The sequence below is a fragment of the Scyliorhinus torazame genome, chromosome 21 (genome assembly GCF_047496885.1).
Source record: "Scyliorhinus torazame isolate Kashiwa2021f chromosome 21, sScyTor2.1, whole genome shotgun sequence".
In the NCBI taxonomy this organism is placed as follows: Eukaryota; Metazoa; Chordata; class Chondrichthyes; order Carcharhiniformes; family Scyliorhinidae; genus Scyliorhinus; species Scyliorhinus torazame.
Genome location: NC_092727.1, coordinates 79,172,144 through 79,195,429, shown reverse-complemented (window position 1 = coordinate 79,195,429; position 23,286 = coordinate 79,172,144). Strand labels below are relative to the sequence as shown.

The window sequence follows — 23,286 nt, the reverse complement described above, 5'->3', positions numbered from 1 at the left end:
TCGTTTCCCTCCTCCCCCATCCTGGATCGGACCTCCCCCGACTGGCGGCGCTGGACTGAGTCCCCGACGTGTGAGACCATGGGAAACCCACGTCGACGGGAACTCGGCTGGCCAGGTACGGAGCATTGTTTTGTGGGGGGGTCTCGGCCAAAGTTCGTAGGCCGTGGATACAGTGTGTGGCTTACTGTCTGAGTATGCCGCTTTTCAGGCGGCGGTGCATCGCAAAAGCGCTGCCGCCACTAGTTTCGCCGTAATTGGGGATTCTCCGCCTCATCGCCGAACGCAATTTCTGCATCGGAGAATCCAGCCCAGTGGATGCGTTGGGTTGTAATCTTCGAAAATCCCACTGGATTGGAAAACTGTAAATCTATCACCTCTATTCAAGTAAGGAGAGAGTCAGAAAGCAAGAAACTGTAGGCCATTCAATGTTGAATCCGAACAGTGCAGAAGATGGCCATTTGACCCATTGTGTCTGCACCGACCCTCTGAAAGAGCACCCTACCTAGGCCCACTCCTCTCTCTCAACTCCCCCCCCCATTCCCCCCATCCCCACCCCCATATCCCCACCTAACCTGCACATTCTTGGTCACGAAGGGGCAATCTTTTAGCATAGCCAGTCCACCTAGCCCACACATCTTTAGATTGTGGGAGGAAACCGGAGCACCCGGAAGAAACCCACGTAGACACAGGAAGAACATACAAATTCCACACTGACAGTCACCCAAGGCCACAATTGAACCTGGATCCTGTGGGCTGTAAGGCAGCAGTGCTAACCCACTATGTTACTGTGCTGCCCACAGCCTAGATCCAGCCTAGATTTCTAAACAAGCCAATTTCAAAAATAAGTATGGAAAACTGGCAGATTGGCCGCAATTCTGATTTCTTAGCATACGGGCACCAATCTGAAAAAAACTATATAAATATGAAAATAGACACACAGATTGTATTGCCCCTAACTAGCTCCCTCTTGGTCGGTCTTTGATTTCATCCTGGTTTAAACAGGCTCACCGTAGTTTTCAACAATAACCACATTTATGTTGAGACATTTTCTGCCATATTATTAGGTACGAGCATGATTAAATAAATGGCTTTTGATCGCTGCTGCTTCCTTTGTTTATATATATGCTGCTTTTTTGTTTTGGAAATTCACCAACAGGGCTATTCTGTGGAAGAAAAGGCCACTACCCATCATTGGCTATGTGCAAATATAATGTGTATTGATTAAAACTCCAGGATATTGTCACGCTGTAAATTTGGACGATGAAGTTCTTTTCAGCCTATTTGATTTTGCTAAATAGCAATCCTATTACAGTATGTATCAGGCGAATGTTTCAATCCTTTCTTGATCCACAACAATGTAGAACACACCCTGATACCTGCAGCGTTGTTATCACTTCTATACTTTGCATACCTCACTTTATTTTACTATGAGATACTAATGCAGTTCCATTTTGTAAGGAATTAGCATAACTCTACATTATAGACCACTCTGAAAAGCTGTCCCTCCTAATTTGTTAACCTTATTGGAATATTGCTAGCTTTGTATTTGTGGGGTGTAATGCAGAGTAGTTGAATAAATGGTTAGATCAACATTTATCTGTGGTTCAGAAGCTAAAACTATTTTTATTCTTTGTTTAGTTTTGTGGAGGTGGGGGTTACCTCATGTAGTTGTTCCTGTATCATCACTATGCAAAGTCATTGAGTTAGCCCTTATGTGTCCCAGTCACATATATTGTTTATAAGTCTCTCTCTCTTCTCAAGTCTTGTATAATGTAGCACCGGTGAGATTCAGGACGCTTACTAAGTGAATAAAGCCACAAGATGCCCTGGGTTTGGACAAACTAAAATAAACTTTACTGTCCAAGTTCAGAAACACGACTTGCATGTCTAAAGGAATAGGTGCATTAACAGGGCAGCTGAGGTCAGACACACCGTCCCACAGAATAAATGACAGATCATAGATCATAAAATTTACAGTGCAGAAGGAGGAAATTCGGCCCATCGAGTCTGCACTGGCCCTTGGAAAGAGCACCCTACTTAAGCCCACGCCTTCACCCTATCTCCGTAACCTAGTAACCCCAACTAACCTTTTTTTGGGACATTAAGGGCAATTCAGCATGGCCAATCCACCACATCTTTGGACCGTGGGAGGAAAATGGAGCACCCGGATGAAACCCACGCAGACACTGGGAGAACATGCAGACTCCGCACAGACAGTGACCCAAGCCGGGAATCGAACCTGGGACCCTGAAGCTGTGAAGCAACTATGTTAATCAGATGTGGCCAAACCCAATTCAGTGGATATCGCCACAACCCAGCCAGACTTTTGATACAATGTGAGCCAACCAATGTCGCAAACTACATCTTTCTCACAAGGGTTTCCAAACTCCACCTTTTGAAGATAGAACATAGAACATTACAGCGCAGTACAGGCCCTTCGGCCCTCGATGTTCCGTTGACCTTTGAAACCACTCTAAAGTCCATCTACACTATTCCTTTATCATCCAGATGTTTATCCAATGACCATTTAAATGCCCTTAATGTTGGCAAGTCCACTACTGTTACACGCAGGGAATTCCACGCCCTTACTACTCTCTGAGTAAAGAACCTACCTCTGACATCTGTCCTATATCTATCACCCCTCAATTTAAAGCTATGTCCCCTCGTGCTCGACATCACCATCCGAGGAAAAAGGCTCTCACTATCCACCCTATCTAATCCTCTGATCATCTTGTATGCCTCAATTAAGTCACCTCTTAACCTTCTTCTTTCTAAAGAAAATAACCTCAAGTCCCTCAGCCTTCCCTCATAAGATCTTCCCTCCAGACCAGGCAACATCCTGGTAAATCTCCTCTGCACCCTTTCCAATGCTTCCACATCCTTCCTATAATGCGGCGACCAGAACTGCACGCAATACTCCAAATGCGGCCGCAGAGTTTTGTACAGCTGCAACATGACCTCATGGCTCCGAAACTCAATCCCTCAACTCAATCCCTCTACCAATAAAAGCTAACACACCGTATGCCTTCTTAACAACCCTCTCAACCTGGGTGGCAACTTTCAGGGATCTATGTACATGGACACCAAGATCTCTGCTCATCCACACTACCAAGAATCTTACCATTTGCCCAGTACTCTGTCTTCCTGTTATTCCTCTTGGAATTCTCTACAAAGATCGCCTCCACTCTAATGGCTTCAACAATGGCCCACACTGCAGGTTTTCAATCATTGCCTTCTGAGATTTCTTTCCCCTGGATTTCCACGTACACAAGTGTCACTTCACAAGCACAATTTTAGATCCTTGGCTGGTCGAGCAGAGCACCACTGCCCCAATTGAACTGAGTCACCAATCTTCGGCACCTTCTCAGATCTTCAGGGCTTCACAGTGCCAGTGTCCCAGGTTCGATTCCCGCTTGGGTCACTGTCTGCGGAGTCTGCATGTTCTCCCCGTGTCTGCATGGGTTTCCTCCGGAGTGTGACGACAGTAACATCATTACAGTGTTAATGTAAGCCTACTTGTAACACTAATAAAGATTATTATTATCTCTCATGCCCCCTTCACCTAAAGCAATTCTATTTAATTTGGAGCCTATTTCTCTTTCCTTTCTTTTAATTGAAGAGGAACTTTTTCTGCCCCCTGTTATTGTCCCTTGTCTGAGACTTCAGTTTGTGACCCCTCTTGGGTCCCGCTCCCTGGGACGTGTGCTCAGCAATTGTGCTTTGTAACAGGTCATTTGACCAACCCTTTTGTGCCATTCTTCCTTCTGAGATAGCAGACGGTGTCCTTGGCCTGAAGAACATAAAATACCATGGATTGCTTTAGGTGTGTGTGTAATATCGATAGAGATGGGGACAGACCGGCCAGCAGATCCAGATGCCGGCAACCTATTCACAACCATTGATTACGCCCAGCAAATGAAATAAATACTTAAATGGAGTGAAAGTAAATAATTTACTACCTGTTCATTACTACGTATTTCCCTGAAAGTGCATAAAAACATACTAACAGAAATTGTTTCATATGTTTACAGACAGACTTCACGCTGGAAAAGCTAACTGCCCTTGAAAACAGCAAAAATTCAGACCTGGAAAAAAAGGAGGGAAGAATCGACGATTTACTGCGGGTAAAACTCTCTTTTTAACTAACCCTGTTTTTCGAATTTAGCAAAGTGCAAAGCTACATCTTAAGGTCACTTCACCCCCCTGGAATAGCAACTTGCTCTATAGAATTTCACATTCAGTTTGAGGGTGTGAAGAAGCTTAAAGTGCGAGGGGCAAGGTTTAAGAGGAGATGTACGAGGCAAGATTTTTTACACAGAGGGTAGTGGGTGCCTGGAACTCGCTGCCGGAGGAGGTGGTGGAAGCAGGGATGATAGTGACGTTTAAGGGGCATCTTGACAAATACATAAATAGGATGGGAATAGAGGGATACGGACCCAGGAAGTGTAGAAGATTTTAGTTTAGACAGGCAGCATGGTCGGCGCAGGCTTGGAGGGCCGAAGGGCCTGTTCCTGTGCTGTACTTTTCTTTGCTCTTGTTTGAGAGTGAAACTAGTATCTTAAACTTCAATAAAGATAACTATAAAAGCATGAAGACCAAGTTGGCTAAAATAGACGGGGATAATAAGTTAAAAGGTAAGACGGTAAATATGTAGTGACAGACATGTTAGGAGATACTTCATAACTCTCAACAGGGAATTATTCCATAGACAAAATAAAATCCTTCTACAAGAAGGATGAATCAGCCATGGTTAACTAAGAAAATAAAGGATGGTATAAAATTAAAAGAAACAACAAGATTTGTGGCAGACCGGAAGATTGGGAAATATTTAGAAACTAGCAATGAGTGATTTTAAAAAAATAAATAAAGAGGGTGAAATTAGACTATGTGAGTAAACTAGAAAAGAATATTAAAAAAGTAAGCACTTCTCAAGCATACAAAAAGAAAGTAATTAAAGTGACCCAAAGCCCCTTAAAGAGGTGAGACTGGGAATTCATCATGTGGAATCAAGGAAATGGCAGATACTTTGAGCAAGTATTTTGTGTCCGGCTGGAAGACATGAACAGGCAGCCCAATAATAATAGAAAATCAAAGGGGGAGAGGGAGGGAGGAACTTCATGCAATTGCTATCACTATGAAAACTAATAAGACAGCAGGTTGATCAGTTTTGCTGTGTCTGATGGACTGAACCCTTGGGCCTTGAAAAAAGTGGCAGCACAGATAGCTGTAATCTTGATAGCATTGGCTGAAACCTTCCAAAATTCACCAGATTCTGTGAAGGTCCTAGCAGACTGGAAAAATGCACATATAACGCCTCAATTCAAGAGCAGAGTCCAGAAACAGGAAACTATAGGCCATTTAGCCTAACATCTGTCATTGGAAAAATGATGGAATGTATTATTAATTGAAGTAGCTGAAGGACATTTAGAAAATCATAATACAATTTTTTTTTGGAAATGAATTTTATTCTAACCTTTCATACAAAAGAATATAAAGACATAAACACCCCACCCGAGCTCATGGTGTGGATTGATCTGTTAGCAAGGATAGAGCATTAGCTGACTAACAAAAAGTGAGAGTCAGGATGAATGGGTAATTTTCATGTTGAAAAACTAACTCATGAAATGGCACAAGAATGATAGTGCTGAGGCCTCATACTATTTACAATCTATATTAATGACTTGGATGAAGGGACCGGCTGCATTGTGGCTAACTTTGCTGATGAAACCAAGATAGGTAGGAAAGAAATTGTGAGGAGGATACAGAGAGTCTGCAAAGGGATATAAACCGGTTAAGTGAGTGGGCAAAACTCTGGCAACATAATGTGTAGAAATGTGGCCTGGTACAAGAATCACAAAGTATATAGTATGCAGGTATAGAAAATAATTAGGAAAGCAAATGGAATGTTGACCTTTTATTGTATGAGAGCTGGAGGAGAAAAGTAGGAAAATCTTGCTGGGAGCTGGAGGAGTGGCAGGTTATCACAGTGGTTAGCACTGTTGCTTCACAGCTCCAGGATCCCAGGTTCAATTCCTGGCTTGGGTTGCTGTCTGTGCGGAGTCTGCACGTTCTCCCCGTGTCTGCATGGGTTTCCTCCGGGTGCTCCGGTTTCCTTCCACAGTTCAAAGATGTGCAGGTTAGGTGGATTGGCCATGCTAAATTACCCTTAATGTCCAAAAAGGTTAGGTGGGGTTACTGGATTACAGGGATAGGGTGGAGGTGTGGGCTTAAGTAGGGTACTATTCCCAGGGGCCGGTGCAGACCTGATGGGCCAGATGGCCTCCTTCTGAATTGTAAATTCTATGAAATCTAAGAAAAGTAGAAAGGTCTTGCTATGATTGCATCTAGAGTACTGTATGCAGATTTGGTCTGTCTTGAGGAGGAATATACTGCATTGAAAGCAGTTCAGAGAAGGTTCACTAGGCTGATTCCTGGCTTGAAGGAATTGTCTTATGATAAAAGATTGAGAAGGTTGAGTTCATACTCATTGGAGTTTTAAAAAATGAGAGGCGGTCCTATTGAAACACACCATATTCTGAAGGTGCTTGTCAGGATAAATACAGAGAATGTCTCCCCTTGTGGGGGTTTCTCAGACTATGGAGCACCGTTTAAAAAATAAGGGTCTTCCATTTCATTCTGAGATGAGGAGGAATTTCTTTCACATGGCCGTTAATCTTTCAAATTTCACTTCAGAGAGCACTGGAGGCTGAGCCATCAATTATATTCAAGCTGGAGTTTTGATCAAGAGTGCTTACGGAAGGAAGGCAGGCAAGAAAGTCGAGCTAGGGCCACGATCAGATCAGCCATGATCTTACTGAATGGCAGGGTAGGCTGGAGGGGCTGAAAGCCGCCCTCCTTTTTTGTATGTTCTTAAAAGATCAACAGGTGATCCCAATTTGGTCTATTTGACCTGACAGCTCTTCCGCCAATCAGACCGGTACAGCAGCTTTCAACATCCCAGATATTCTGAGTCTGACATTTCAAATTGAGCTTGTAATCATTGTACAGTTAAATTCAACTCTGACCCATACCATTCACGGTGATATTACAAATCTCCAGAGGCTGTGCTGCAGAAGCCAACCTAACTGTGAAAAAGTAATAGACCCTCAAAAGGAGACGTTAACCTTTTTTTGGGCTCTTGTGGCTCAGTGGTTAGTGTCTCTGCCTCTGAGCCACACGGCCTGGGCTCGAGTCCCACTCCAGGACGTGATAACTAAGAAAGATACGTTCGGAACACGGTCAAACAGATTGAGTGTGTCAACCTGCAAAATCCTTCCACAGATGCCAGTGGCTGACGGTAAGAGCGGGGGAGTATCCTGGTCAGGCACACTTCATGGAGAGTGTCGCACCTCAAGATATAAGCCCCTAGCGACCTGTTGCTCGAATAACTAACTATGGAAACCGCCAAAAGTCTGCCTTGGTGCACCACCAGATGTGGGAAGGAAATTGGGGAAAAGAGGAAACCCTGTTTGTTTCCCGTGCATTATCAACTATGTCTCAATTGGGTTGAATTCTGTCCCACCCCCAAGTTTAGCATAGACTCGGTGCATCACTTTGATTTCTAAAGTAATGTTTGGGTAAGTTTGAATTGCTGAGCGTTTTAGTGGCCAGAGGGAGAGCGCCTGAGAAATTGTAGCCTGTTAAATGTGTTCTCACTTGAATGCGACTGGGCACCCAAAATCTTTTATATCAGCAGGTCATACGTTTAATGACCTCGCCTCCTCTGCTTTCCGGGGTACCGTTCATCTGAGAGAAGAAATTCATCTTCATCTCAGTCTTAACTTTTAAACCTGCCCTCTAGTTCTAGATTCCCCAACGTGGAGAAACACCCTCTCAACATCTACCCTGTCAAGTCCCCTCCGAATCTTGTGCTTCAATAAGATCACCTCTCATTTGTCTAAAATCTAATGAGTGTAGGCCCAACCTTTTCTCAAGATTTGGGCAGTTGGATCAGTGTTGTTTCAAGTTTCTTTGTTCTAGTGTAAATGTGAGAAGTCTGGAAGACGAATTTAAGCCTCTAACTTTCAAAATCCATTTGCAGATGTTACAAATTCACATGACAAACGGGAGGCGTTCTCATTCACTGCCACAAATAGAGAATCAGATTGCAAAAGTGTATAACTTATCTTCTGACATTGTGGATTGCCTTACTATTCAAATGGATGCAGTGCTTCACAAGTGTACTTTATTAAAAATTGTGAACATGGATCTGGTTGATTGGCCATTATATTTACAACCCCCATCCATTCAGTACGTATACTATCAGTGGTTTGCTCCATCTGCGTTATTGATGTCATGTGGAGCGAGAGTACGTGTTTACAAGCAAAAACCCTGATGGTTTTATGGGGAGGGAGGTTTCACTGAATCTTTTTGTTTAAATTCTGTACAAACATTGCTGCTGAGCCATGCTAGTGAGGAGAGGCCTCCATGTGGCCCTGTTGTGCAACTACAGGTGCTAACTTGGAATTAAAAACAGCAAACGTTGGATAAATCCAGCAGGTCTGGCAGCATCTGTGGAGAGAGAAACAGAGTTAACACTTCTAGTGCATATGACCCTTCTACAGAACTGAAGAGGGGGTAGAAACATGAGCCTTAACTTGGACTTTGGATAAGGCTTCACTTCACCCCCAGTGGCGTGGGGTGGATTTAATGGGAAATCCCATTGACAGTGGCGGGACCAGAAGACCCCGCCGCCGGCCAACAGTGGGCCACCTCATCGCCTCTGGGAAACATGCCTCGTGGAGGCCAGAGAATCTTGCCCTGTATTTTGTCATAAATTAATTTGGTTATAACTCAAGTTAAAATGCACCAGGGTGATTACCAGCCTCTCTGAAGAGCAGCTGCCGTCTTAATATGAATCATTGTTGTTCTGAATGTCATTGTATGAGGTTGGGTCCAACTTGAAATTTAAAATGACAATTTTTTTTGTCTTGCCACAGTCTGAACTAAATTAGTTTTTATAAAAACTGATAGTCAAATCATTGAAACTGCACACTGGTGAAGTCCTTTTTTGTGCTTTCCTGGTGAGAATGTGACCCCTTCATCTTCTCTGCATTCCAATCCCCTCTGTCCTTTCAACTTTATTTGGGTGATCAGCCAATCCCAGAGGGATCTGGCAGTATTTCTCTGAAAGTGACCTCCAAAAGCAGTTCCCAGTTGGAGTTCTGTCCAGCATGTTTTGCCATGGAGAAAGTTTGAGCCCTGGTACCCAACCAGCACATTGCTGAACAGTGTTCTGATTCAATTCACAGCACCATTTAACTTTTTGTTTTTAACTTGTTGGTATGTGACTGTGATTTATTACCCTTCAGGAATAAATAGGTTGTTTGGCTTTTGAATTCCATCCATTTCCCTCATCGACTAGAAATGAACAGATGAGATTTGAGCATATTGTAAAACACGCCCGAGTATCCTCCTCGGATGTTTGCTGCCATCGGCTCCCTGAGCCAGGAGTAATGGTGAGGTTCAACTGCAGTGCCCCAGTTCGTGCCTGCCTGAGCATTGACACTGTGTCTCAGTTCATACTGTCCAGTAAAAACCTTCCACTGTGGGGCGTGTTGCTTGATGCAGACAAGATGGAAAATGTGACTTTTGTTCTGTTCTGTCCGTGCAGTAGAAAGAGAGGCTGGTACAGGTAATTTCATTTTTATAATAAGCACCAGGGTAGGAACCACATTATCGAAACGTGACTGCTTTGAATAACTTGGATACTTTTTTTCGGGTTTGTCTAGTGAAGTATTTAAAAAGCACCTAATTTAAAGGAAAAATAATACTGAAAGCTTAACTTCCCATTATTTTTTGTCGTCATAATGGGGGTAGGAGAGAGGAAGAGGAGGAGTACACAAATTAGTGAATTTAAAACTGAAAGTGGTGGGACTTCATAATGATCTTGTCATCCCTGAAGGTCCGTTTTGGGTTGTACATGTCATCACGGTCCCAGAGGACCATAGGCTGCTTCCCCCTTTAAGAGCAAGAGCTGTCTGATAGTGAATTAACCTGAGGGTTGAGAAGGTGAGGCCTTCATGAATAACCTCAGCCGGTACGGGGATGTAGGTGTTTAATGTAGACTGAATTTTGCAAACAAATTGTTATCGTCATCACTTCCACCAGATGGCACCCGAGTCAGGCATATCCACTAGTTTGAGTACCATTAAAACTAAGCTATTTTTATCGTTCCTATGGTAGAATTCTATCTAATAGAGCTGAAACTGAAGGACGCTGTTTGTCGAAATTACATAAATTGCAGTTTGGGGTTTATTTTCAATACTTTTCCATGTTCAATTTGGGTGACATTTTCCATAAGCTGGCAGAGTCCCTAATAGGTAAAATCTGAATCCTTGTACCTGCTAGTAAATCCAGAGTTATGTGTAAATGTAAATGTGTATAATTTACAATGAAGAATATGTGGGGTAATCCCTTATTATCCCATCCCTATTGGAAGGCAGTGGCGTAATGGTATTGTCACTGGACTAATAATCCAGAAACCCAGAGTCATGCTCTTGGACCTGGGTTGGAATCCCGCTTTGGCAGATGGTGCAATTTGAATTCAATAAAAATCTGGAATTAAAAATCTAAAGGTGACTTGTCGATTGTGGGGAAAAACCCATCTGGTTCACTAATGTCCTTTAGGGAAGTAAATCTGTCTTCCTTATCTGGTCTGGCCTATATGTGACTCCAGATCCGTAGCAATGAGGTTGCCCACATCCCATGAAAGAATTTTTTTTAAATGTGGGAAAAAATGTGGAATAGTAAACAAATATATGTACAGGTTAATCTACCTGGTCAGATTTTGTTATTGGTTGAACAGTCCACAACAACCAATAGATACAGCTGGGCAGAAACAGTCAAAACCCTTTGTTTAAAAAAGAAAATTGAATTCAATCGCAAGGGTTTGGTGTGGGTTTTCTTTTTGGCAACCACGCACCCAAAGAACAAAGAAAAGTACAGCACAGGAACAGGCCCTTCGGCCCTCCAAGCCCGTATCTCTCTATTCCCATCCTATTCATGTATTTGTCAAGCTGCCCCTTAAATGTCACTATCGTCCCTGCTTCCACCACCACCACCTCCGGCAGCGAGTTTATCCCTTCGGATAAATTAATCTGGTTCATCTTGTGGTGGGCCAGAAAGATGCAACATTTCACACTGTCAAGTTCTAATCTGCCCAACAATCTCATGGTCTTTATACTTTTGACATAATTAAAGATCAGCAGAAAACAGCTGTGGTTTTATACCATAATGGTTCTTTCATGTTCCAATCATTGTTTTTGAAGCAAGGTTACAAGAACATTTTGTTACGACCCCAGACCAATTTTTGGTACGATACTAGATGAGAACTGCGCATTTTGTTGCGATCTAGTTGGGGACCAGCAACTATGTTTTTTCTGAACATTAGACTAAATTTGAAATCCCAGGTACTTATCGAAGAGCGTAAAGACACAAGATTCCACAGTTTTAAACAAGTACGAGAAATTTTACTACACATGAGTTAACAGAGCAAGCAGTCAATACTATCTATCTTATACTCTGACAGAATTAACATGAGCTAACATGAATTAACAAACTGTGGTCATGTATGGGGTGGCACAGTGGTTAGCACTGCTGTCTCACAGGTCCAGGTTCAATTCTGGCCTCTGTGGCTGTCTGTGTGGAGTTTGCACTTTCTCCCTGTGTCTGCGTGGGTTTGCTCCCACAGTCCAAAGAAATGCAGGTTAGGTGGATTGGCCACGCTAAATTGCCCCTTGGCGTCCAAAAGGTTAGGTGGTGTTATGGGGATGGGGTGGAGGTGTGGGCTTGGGTAGGGTGCTTTTTCCAAGGGCCGGTGCAGACTCGATGGGCCGAATGGCCTTCTGCTCTGTAAATTCTATGAAATGGCAGAAACAGCTAAGACCGGTTCCACCAGACTTTCACGGCAACCTACCTAGACATCAATGAGTCACAAAAAATCTTTAAAACTCTTGTCTTCCTCCTGAGGAATTTCAACTTCTTTCTTTCAAAGTACTAGTCTAATCTCCTCAAGTAGCGTTTCACAGGTGGAATCCATTGTTCCCACACCTCTCTCAAAGCTGCTCCCAGGTCCAACCTTCCTGGTCTTTTTTCCCAGCTAAGCTGACCTCTTACCAAGAATGTATTTTCTCATTCTCTCTCTCTCTCTCCTGTCCCCAAACCCATGTTGACCAGGCTACATTCCAGAATATGCATAGTCCCAGCCTCTCAATACTGATTCTGGGCTTCCCTGAGCCCCAACTGTTATCAGCACAGCGCTAACATGGTGCAGTAGCGATGGACCGAAGGACCTCTTTCCGTACTGTAAAACTCTATGACACTATAACACATCTTAGCAGCTCAGAGGTAACAAAGACTCCTGGTGTTTGGCTGGGCCTTAACCACCTCAGCTGCATGGATCTAACGGCAACACTTCAACTACATGGAGCCGAGTGTCCTCTCCAACTACTCCCCACTCACTATTAACTAATTGCTGTCCACTGATCCTTCAATTAACCTGCGATATCTCCCCACCAGGACTCCGCCCCCTGCCCTGATGAAGAGTTAGATAGAACATCGTGGTACATTCTGTGGCTTAAATGACACAAGGGTCGACCAAGGGTCACTCCCGCAGGTGCTAACATTGAAAATAAACTCTCAGAAGAAAATCCCCCAAAGTAGATTTCATCACAATGTTAACTATCTTTAACTTTAGAAGTGAGTTGTTAGTGGATGGAAGTTTAGTTTTCCATTTCACCAGGAGTAGTTCATTGGGTTTTACCACGAGGTTGGGAGGGAAAATCACCCAAAGTGTTTGAATGCTGACTAATATCCAGGGATCACTACTGAAAGATGTATGTTGGCGGCAAGGGCAGCCGGGTGCCTGTCTTAGTCAAATGTTTGTAAGCGCTTCTAATTAGACTGACTGACCTTAGTAGTAGCCAAATAGTCGAGGTACTGGAAACCCCAGGCTCCTTTCCCAATGAGCAGCAAATTTCAGGAAGAGAGAAAGTTAATGTTCTTCCACGCTCTATAATCTTTTTTTCCTTTCAGACATTCAAGAATCATTATTGTTAAATGTTTTTTTTTTTAAATTTAAAAAAAAAAATTTAGAGTACCCAATTCATTTTTTCCAATTATGGGGCAATTTAGCATGGCCAGTCCACCTACCCTGCACATCTTTTGGGTTGTGGGGGCAAAACCCACACAAACACGGGGAGAACGTGCAAACCACACGGACAGTGACCCAGAGCCAGGATCGAACCTGGGACCTCGGCGCCGTGAGGCTACAGGGCTAACCCACTGCGCCACTGTGCTGCCCGTTGTTTTGAAATATTGTCTAATTAATTATATCCAAGGCCCACGAGTACTTGCATCAAACTCCATTTGGGATAGAGGGCACCCCCCTCCCCTGCCACAACATGTATCACCCAGAAATGTAACACCACATTGTGCTGAAAGTAACTGTTAACTTTTCTTAATCGAGTCTATCTCAGCCCCTCCACAGGCATAGTCACTGACACTTTACCCATATGATGGTCAGCTTTGCACAGGTTACATTCGCTTCTGTTGATATTGGCTGTGCTGTTAGGGAGTGTCTTTATTTCCTTCAAAATCTTGCTGCTTTGGTTGGCAAGCTTAAATGGAGTCATTACCATTCGGCGAATAACTGCACAGAGCAAATTCCGTTCTGAAAAGTTGCTTCCTATTTCTAGATCTTGCTGAAGCAAATAGCTGCAGAAGTAGTGTTTCATACTCGAGCTGGTCAGGTGGACAGCAGTGGTCTTTCTGTCCAATTACATTCCTAGGTTCCCAATTAGCACTAATTCTGATATTGTCTTACATTTTCTACTTGAGCGACCTTGTGTTGAGTGAGGAGGAGATGGAAGAGTGGAATATTGCAGCTGATTAACGCATTTAAAAAAAACATTTGGCGGACTTAATAGGCAACCTCTAACTGACGGAGTAAAGCACAGCCTCGTCTTATCCCAGGTCTCTGTTCAAATTGTGATCATTTTAAGCTGTTATTTGCTTAAGTTCTTGCTTTGTGTTATTTATGTTGCTTAATTCAAATTATTAAAAAATTCTAATACATGTAAACGATTACTTTTTTAATTCTCTGAGGGACGCTTGTTTTTAAAAAGTCAATTGGAATGTAAGCCAGCACTGTTGCTGGTTCTAAATTAGCTTGATGGAAAACTGGTCTTTCCAGCGTATTTTATGCTGACAATTGTGTCCCTAAAATAAATCTACTGAAATCTAAAATTAATGGCAAGGGGAATAAGAAATCCATGATGTACTGACAGCACAGCATTTTCTTTTGGGGGTTGGGATGCGTGTTTGGTTTGGGAGGTGGTGCTGGGTGGAATATGTGTGGGTGGGGAAAGCTGAGCATGCACTTGGTGTTGCATAGAGCAACAATATCCACGCCTCTGGTATTAACTGCACTCTGATAGTATTGATATTTTTTTAAAAGATGGCCTTAAAACTGGGAGAGTGTGCTCACCAGGCAGTAAAGGAAAAATGGGCCATTTCCCAACTTGATGAACAGCTACATGAGCAGGGAGACAAAAAGAAGCCTGTTGTTGTGCAGCCCAACTCTGACGTGTCCTGTTTGTGAAATGAGCTGCCCTTTTAAACCTGGAAATGAAGCTGACTTTAATCCAAAGGCTGATTACTCGTGGACTCTTTTATCCTCTGAAGGAAAGTATACTGGAATGCATGTCAACTTCCCCAGTGACGAAGATCAAAGAATGAGGAGTCTAGAGATTTCCAGCATTTTGTTTCACCAGTGCCAACCACATCAGTGTATATTGTAACTTATGGAAATAGCAACCTGAACTTTGGGCAGTTGCAAGGCCTGTAACAGTTGGAGAATTAAATTTGCACATGAATTGTGAATGGTTCAACTGTTCTGAGCAACTTGCTCTCTGCCCGTGAACCCTCTGCATTTGAGCTAATGTGATGCAGCGCCTTCTGGCTGCGTGCCAAAAGAAATTGAGCATGTCGGCAGTCAAAGTGAGACCCATCAACTTGTGATTGGGCTAAATATATTATGTGGCCAACATTTATACAAAGGATAATAAGTTCATCCTGTTTCAATCTTGATACCCATACCGTATATCTGTGGATGTAAACACTATATGTAAAACCACTGGAAGTTGAAGTATACTTTTAAGAAAAATTTAAACTGAGATCCTTTGATATGCTGAGGCTTTAGCCTTTTCGTGCACATGGCTCTTTTGTGCTTGCTTTATTTACTAAGCTCTATTTACTAAGCTCCCCAGAATGGTATGACATGAACTAAGCTCAGGAAATAATCATGTATTTGTCATTTCTGTGAATGATTCCACTGGGAAAGATTTGCCTCTCCTCCCTATTTCAGGCCAAGGTCCTAATTGTCAAAAACGCAACTTTTGCCGAGACAAAATTGGAAATCTATCCAAGGAATGTTTGTCAGAACATTTTCCATTAAGTGTAATTGTGAACTTCTGGAAAATTTATTATTTGGAAGGTGGAGAAGAGATTTAGTTTCATATTAAGAATTATAAGAAGGGGACTTCCGGTGACAGCCATGGAGTGAGTCTTCACACATTTGATGGCTCCGCCAAATCGAGGTGGATTTTTCCAGTCCTTCACCACCCAAATTGTGTGGTGTTGGATGGCAGCAGATGCATGAACACTGAGGGTATATAAAACTCCTCTGTGAGACTAGTTTATGGCTCATTGGACGAGAAGTGCAACGAGAGAGAGACAGCAGCTTGAACAAGACCGTATTTGTGGTGTCACACATGTTATGGGCCAGGGTTCAGAAAACCCCAAAGTATATCATGGAGTTCACCTGACCTACAACTTTTATTGATTTTGGTTACGATAAGCACAAGGGCCTGCCTTTCGGGTGTTATTCAACAGAGGCCTTAAGCATTTTTAATCAAAAATTCTACCAATTTAGTTAATATTTTTATAAACACACACAGTAAGTATTTTTATCAACTACCAACATAAATACCCCACAAAGATATGTATAACCCTGAATAAATTTTCCCCTTTAACTTTTCCAGTTTAATAACAAGATTCCATAAACTCTCTTTTCAAAGGTGTGGCTCAGTACACACCACTCAAGACCTGGTATGGATACCCCTGTTTCCTTTTCAAAACAGCAGGTTTGAATTCCTTCCAGAAAGCAATTAGTTATTTTAAGTTATCAAGCAGTCTGGAAACAGCTTTTAAAATGCGGATAGGAAAAAACCTTCTTTTCAACCTGTGCAGAACAAAACCATTTCAAACTGAAAGCGAAAGTAAAACTCAGAGCCACAGCCCAGCTCACAACTCAAAAACGAAAGTAAAAACCAACTCCCAGAGCCACAACCAAGCTCCACCCCCACAATGACATCACTGAAGCCATGTGATAAGACAAAAACATTTCTTAAAGGGATACTCATATGACACACAGGAGAAGGTGGCAGAGAGTAGGGGGCAGTGCTGCCCACTCAGTGGTCTATGGCTCAGCTGGTGGAATTCCTCAACAGCAAATTCCAGCAGCAGAGGAAGGAGGCCTTAGAGAACCTGGCTGAGGTGATGGAGCCACTTAGGGTGGCGATCGAGCGCATGGAACAGAGGCAGGAGACACTGGGCCTGGCGATCCAAAAGGTGGAAGAGTCAGTTGCGGAGCATGAGGATCAGTTGACCTCGCTGGAGGCAGAGATAGGGATGGTGACGAGCATCCAGGAAAGGCTGAGAGAGAATCTTGAGAAACGCTCCTGGAGGCAGAACCTTCAGATTGTGCGGATGCCTGAAGGTGCAGAGGCCGCCAAGTCCGTGGCGAGCATGCTAGAGAAGCTGCTGGAGGAGTGGGTCTTTGACCGTCCTCTAGGTGGATCGAGTGCACCAGGCACTGAGGAGGATGCCGCAGGTGGGGGAGCTGCCAAGGGCGATGTTGGTGAAGCTGCATCGTTTCTTTGACGAGGAGAAGATCTTGAGGTGGGCGAGGCAGACCAAGACGTGGACTTGGGAGGAGAACGAGCTGCAGATCTATCAGGACCTGGGAGCTGAGTTGGCTAGGCGGACGGTCGGGTACAACCGGATCAAGGCTTTCCACTACAAGAAGGGGATGATGTTTGTGGTTCTGTACCCTGCTCGTTTGCGGATTATGCATCAGAAAAATAGTTTTATTTTGACTCGCCAGAGGAGGCGATGGACTGAGAGGAGTATGAAAATATTGAACTTCGGAGTGGTGTTTTGTATAAAATGAGGACACGCAGGGTGGGTGGGTTGGCGAGGAACATGAGGCGGTTCTTGGGATGGGCTGGAGTTCCCAAGGGTGGAGGAGGAGAAGGTGTAGAGGTTGGGGTCCCTGATTGGGCTGAGGAAGGTGATGGACTGCGTCGGCTCGATGCAGGTGGGGAAGGCCCCAGAGCCGGATGGATTCCCCGCCGGGTTTTACAAGTTTAGTGAAGAGCTGGGGCCCCTGCATGTGGGAATGTATAATGAGGCAAGAGGAAGTTCCCCTCAAAATCCTCGCAGTGTCCATTTCACTGACCTGGTGCAATGTGGGTCATAATGCCCGATTTTGTTGCTAAATGTGAATGCGATGTTAGTGAAGGTGTTAGTGTCGCGGATAGAGGACTGTGTACTGGGGTGATAGGGGAGGATCAGTCGGGATTTATGAAGGGGTGGCAGCTGTAGGCAGAACTATTATCCAGTAATAGTTCAGCGAACTCGGCAATGCCCACATCAGCCACCTCCCCCCCCCCCAACCGCCCCTTTCTCCAAAAACACCCTCCTCATCTGCAGTGTCTTCCCTGCCCACAAACATGTCCTGTTCGTCCGGATACTAGCCATTGGCGCCTATACAGCAGCCAAACCTAATCCACGAAACCTTGGCCTAACCCAAACCGACTCAGACATCCAACATTATGTCCACTACACCCGATCAAAAGTATTCTGCACATCCATCACCACCACTACTTCTACCTCCTGCCCTTCCAAATAGAACATACAGTGCAGAAGGAGGCCATTTGGCCCATCGAGTCTCCTCCGACCCACTTAAGTCCTCAGTTCCACCCTATCCCCGTAACCGAATAACCCCTCATAACATTTTGTACACGAAGGACAATTTAGCATTGCCAATCCACCCAACCTGCAAGTCTTTGGACTGTGGGAGGAAACCAAAGCACCCGGAGGAAACCCACACAGAGATGGGGAGAACGTGCAGACTCCGCACAGACAGTGACCCAGCAGGGAATCGAACCTGGGACCCTGGAGCTGTGAAGCCACAGTGCTAGCCACTTGTGCTACCGTGCTCAGGTTCTCTGGACTTGTTGGTTCCACACTTTACATTTACGGGAACATGACAGTGAATGGTTGGGAAATGGGCAGTGGAGTTGGGGTGGTGTGGGAGTGGGTGGAGTTGCATCGTGTATGGAGGCACTTTGTTGGCGCCCCTTCTGTTTTCTGTGAAGCCGATGGTGGTCCCAGCATTTGGAACCAGAGCAGACAACACTTTGGATTGGAAGACATGTCGCTGTGGGCGCCGATATGCAATAATCGCAAAATTGTGCCAGCAGGACTGGATTCAAGGTTCCGGGGTTGGTGACAGGTGGGGATAGAGTACTTCAGAGACTTATTTCTAGGGGACAAGTTTTCAGGCCTAGAAGGAAATATGAGTTCCTTAAGGCGAATAGCTTAAGATACCTGCATGTGAGGTGCCATCCTTCCTGGGGCTGCTGCCTCTGGTATTGCAAGATACGTCGTTGTCCAAGGATGACATTGCGGAGCGGAGAGTGTCAGACATGTTTGGAGAGTTGATGCAGAGGAAGAACGCTCCAGTGGATGAGATGAAGTGCAAATGGGAGGGGGAGTTGGCTGGGGAGGTGAGGATCAGGACATTGAAGGAAGCCCTGCGGGAGGGTGAACGCGTCGTCGTCGTCGTCATGTGCGAGGTTAAGCCACGTCCAATTTAAGTTGGTCCATAGGGCCCACTTTACGGTTGCGAGGATGAGCCGGTTCATTGCAGGGGTGGAGGATCAGTGTGGGCTGTGTGCAGGGGAGCCTGCAAATCACATCCACACATTCTGTGCGTGTCTAAAGCTGAGGGGTTCTCGGATTTCATGTCTGAGATTCTGGGTGTAGGGATGGCCCCGAGACCAGAGGTGGCGATATTCGTAATGTCGGAAGATCCGGGAGCTCTGGTGGGGAGAGAAGAGCTGACGGGACTCTGAGCTGCCTTAGTCAAGGGTGTGGGTGAGTGGCCTGACTGAATTCCCGCACTTGGAGAAGGTCAAGTTTACTTAAAGGGGGGGAGGGGGCGGAGGAGGGATTCACCCGGTGGTGGAAATAGTTTATCGATTTTTGTTCTCCTCCCCCCCCCCCCCCCCCCCCCCCCAAAGGAAAATTAAGGTGTCAGCGGTGGCGGGAGGGGGGGGGGTGTTTAGGGGTTTGTTTTTGTTGTTTTGGGAGGGTTTGAGATAAGGGGGGGAGGGGGAAACAAAGGGTGCAGGGACAGTTGTGGACTAGGTATCAGGGTTGTTGTGGGCCTGTGTTCTTTGTTCCAGTGGATTTTTGGTTTTCTGATATTTCTATGTACATGTGCAGAATGCCTTTAATAAAAATATTTTGACGAAGAATTGGAAGAAGTGCAATTGAGTGTTTTGCGATAGGAAGAATATACAGGACAGTTGTACGACCAACCTTGTTATACAGTGTGGAAACGGGTAACCTCAAGAAGAGGGGGGCAATAACTTTACGCCAATGAGATGTGGATGCAAAGATGGATGTGCAGAACGATGAGATGTACAGAATAGGAACCAGCACATCAGGCCGATAAAGATTGTGGGAGTGTTGAAGAAAGTAGCCAAGAAGAGATTGAAATGGAGAGAGAAGTGTGGCGAGTTGGGACTGCTGGGAATTTTGTGGTTTTGGTCCATAGACCCATAATTGGGATGTGACTTTAAGCAAAAGAGCCAAGGTTGAAACATCCTGCTTGCCAGGACACTGTTCCCAGGTTTTGTATTTTCAAGAAGGAGAAGCCAGACTCTTCGGCACTGAGTGGATCTTGGGAGTCGATTCAATTGGCTAACTGGCAACCAGTGGTTTGGCCAGGGACAGTGTTCCGCCTGACAACGGTCAGTGATTGGTTGCTATGTGATGCTTTCTGAGCTCTCTTGTGTTACGGGCCAGGGTTTAGAAACTCCAAAGTGTATTGTGAAGCTCACCTGACCTATACATTTCATGTTGAATTTGGCTAGGATGAGCACAAAAGCTTCAGTTCAGCTGTGATTCATCAGACTTCTTAGGCGCTTTTATCAAAAAGTTTATTATTAGAATGTAGTTAACATATATAAAACAGTTATCAAGAATTTGTTATCAATTATAAACTTGAAAAAACACACAAGCTACCGTGATCTTTGTATATAACTCTTAATGAATCCCCCTAAACTGTTGCAATTCAATACAAAATCCAAAACCTCTTTCAAGGGCGTGGCCCAGCACACTGTAATCTCGCTTAAATTGAACTGGTGTTTTCCCTGAGATCCTGGTCCAGCCTCCAACCACTTCACATGTCATCCACAAGTAACCACTGAGATTTCCAACTCTCCCCATACCAGTTATTGGCTGTTTTGCTGTCAAACTGGGTTGAGGCAGCCCAATATTTAAAAAAATTATCGGATGCTTCTAGCCAGCAGAGAGAGAAGAGACCGCCATCCCGTTGCGGTCTAGATGCAAAGCCAGGTTCCAAAGCTGAAAGGCCAATGTCTAATTCACTATACCATCTAAAACCTCCCTTTGCTATAAGATAATTCTGTAACTTACATGGCAACTTGTGTGGAATTGTATCCCAACTGCTCACTGATTTAATGGTGTGAACGGCTGAAATACTTCTTTGTATGTTTATGGTGAAAGTTATTTCTGTGGCCACAGTGGTACAGGACCCAACAGCGTACAGCAGGTGGCCATTTGAAACCAGAGCTTCAGAATTAACTAGTTCATAAATCATAGAATCATAGAATTTACAGTGCAGAAGGAGGTCATTCGGCCCATCGAGTTGGCACCGGCCCTTACAAAGAGCACCCTACTCACACCCACATCTCTACCCTACCCAGTAACCCCCATTTAACCTTTTTGGACACTATGGGCAATTTAGCATGGCTAATCCACCTAACCTGCACATCGTTGGACTGTGGGAGGAAACCGGAGCACCCGGAGGAAACCCACGCAGACACGGGAGAACATGCAGATTCCGCACAGACAGTAACCCAAGCCGGGAATTGAATAGGGACCCTGGAGCTGTGAAGCAACTGTGCTAACCACTATGCTACCGTGCTGCATAGCAATGATCTATTGCTGCAGGTGTTGCAATTTTTTAAAAAACAGTTAATTCAATATAGCTTTTTCAGTTTCAATAAAGTTCTTTAATATATCCTTTTGCAGCCCAAAGGAAACATTGAATAATTTCATAGCACAAACAAAGCAAACAGAACATTTTAGCCGCAGTATGCTATTTTAACTTTACAGCATCAGAACTTTCCCGACCAGGCATCTGCAAGCTAGGAGCTTTAAACTGAAAGACAGCAATTTTCTCCTCCATGGCTATTTCATCAACAAGAACTTGGACTTAGAAAGCACCTTTTATTGTCGTAAAAATATGTTAGACATTCTGTTTATTTGCCATTAATCTTAAAGGCAGCATGGGCATTGTCAATAACCTTCGATGATCTTGTGCTGTGTTGTAAGTGTAACAGTGGCTCATTGATTTTCTTTCTTTCTGTTTCAGACAAATTGTGATTTAAGAAGACAAATAGATGAGCAACAGAAGATGCTTGAAAGATATAAAGAACGGTTAAATAAATGTGTGACGATGAGCAAAAAGTTATTAATAGAAAAGGTACGGTGACCACTAATTTGAGAGAACATTCAAAACAGTACAGGAAAGTCGAGGGAGAGTACTTCCCTATTTTAAAGAACACATGGCCTTGGGAGATTTTTGATTGCTTTTGTTTAGAAGCTCCTGTTTTCTCATGATCCAGGCATTGAGCAGGATCTCACCTGCTGCTCCGCTGTTTTAATGCCATCATCACCTGGTATTAAATCAGGTTGGGATGGATGTAAACTATCCCATGACACTGTTTTAAAGAAGAGGGCCTGGGCAGCACGGTAGCACAAGTGGATAGCACTGTGGCTTTACAGCGCCAGGGTCCCAGGTTCGATTCCCCATCTGGTCACTGTCTGCACGTTCTCCCCGTGTCTACGTGGGTTTCCTCCGGGTGCTCCGCTTTCCTCAGTCCAAAGGCATGCAGGTTAGGTGGATTGGCCATGATAAATTGCCCTTCGTCACCAAAAAGGTTAGATGGGGTTATTGGGTTACGGGGATAGGGTGGAAGTGAGGGTTTAAGTGGGGCGGTGCAGACTAGATGGGTCGAATGGCCTCCTTCTGCATTGTATGTTCTATGTTCTAAGAGCTGGGCGTTCTCCACGTCATCTTGGCAAATATTTATCTCTCAATCAAACTCCCTAAGAAATGGAATTTCGGGTCATTTTGACACTGCTGTTTGTGGCCCCTTGCTCTGCATAAATAGACTGCCGCATTTTTTTAAAAAAAGTATTTAATTGGCTAATGTGCCTTGGGGTGTCCTGAGGCTGTTTGAAACGCTGCATTTAAGTACAAGTCCTTCATTCTTGCCTTCTTTCTGTAACAGCTTCACTGAAAGTAGTGGGGCAACAAAGTGTGGATGCTAACCTCATAGCATAAAATAGAAAATGCTTCCAAATACCATCCTCATGCATGTATGTGGCTTGTGTATTGAGTTGAGGGAATTATTTTGGTCCAATTTTTACTTCAGTCTAAATAAAGATGATTGCAGATACTGAGGGTTGTTGATCAGGGCTTTTCTCTGCCAGAAGCTGTCTCTCAATCGCTCCCTCCAAATTTTATTGGTTGCCATCTTCAAAGGGCCAATAGCAGGAATTGCTATTTCTAGTGATTGATTAGGGAGTTGGTATAAAACTTACCAGTTGCTATTTTATTATGTGGTACGAATAATGAAGTCGCAAGTATTTTGGTATAGGATTGTTCAGTTTTATTTGGCAAGTTGAGAGGAAACCAGCACAAGAGGAAGTGACATATCGGTGTTTTGTTTACCTTCTTTACCAGGGCAAGTGATAGATTTGTTAGTGGGGGAGCATTTTGGAGATAGTGACCACAATTCTGTGACTTTCACTTTAGTAATGGAGAGGGATAGGTACGTGCAACAGGGCAAGATTTACAATTGGGGGAAGGGTAAGTACGATGTTGTCAGACAAAAATTG

The 23,286-nt window shown here is 44.2% G+C and overlaps 1 protein-coding gene across 5 annotated transcripts in view; it reads left to right on the top strand.

Annotated features, from left to right (window-relative positions):
• Window positions 1-23,286, top strand: part of tlk2 (tousled-like kinase 2) — a 246,252-nt gene that overhangs the window by 135,749 nt on the left and 87,217 nt on the right. For all 5 annotated transcript variants that reach the window (XM_072486976.1, XM_072486977.1, XM_072486975.1 and 2 more), the window contains 2 exons: window positions 4,032-4,124; window positions 21,755-21,865. In XM_072486976.1, the coding sequence (XP_072343077.1) occupies window positions 4,032-4,124; window positions 21,755-21,865 (204 nt within the window). The remainder of the gene's footprint in view (window positions 1-4,031; window positions 4,125-21,754; window positions 21,866-23,286) is intronic.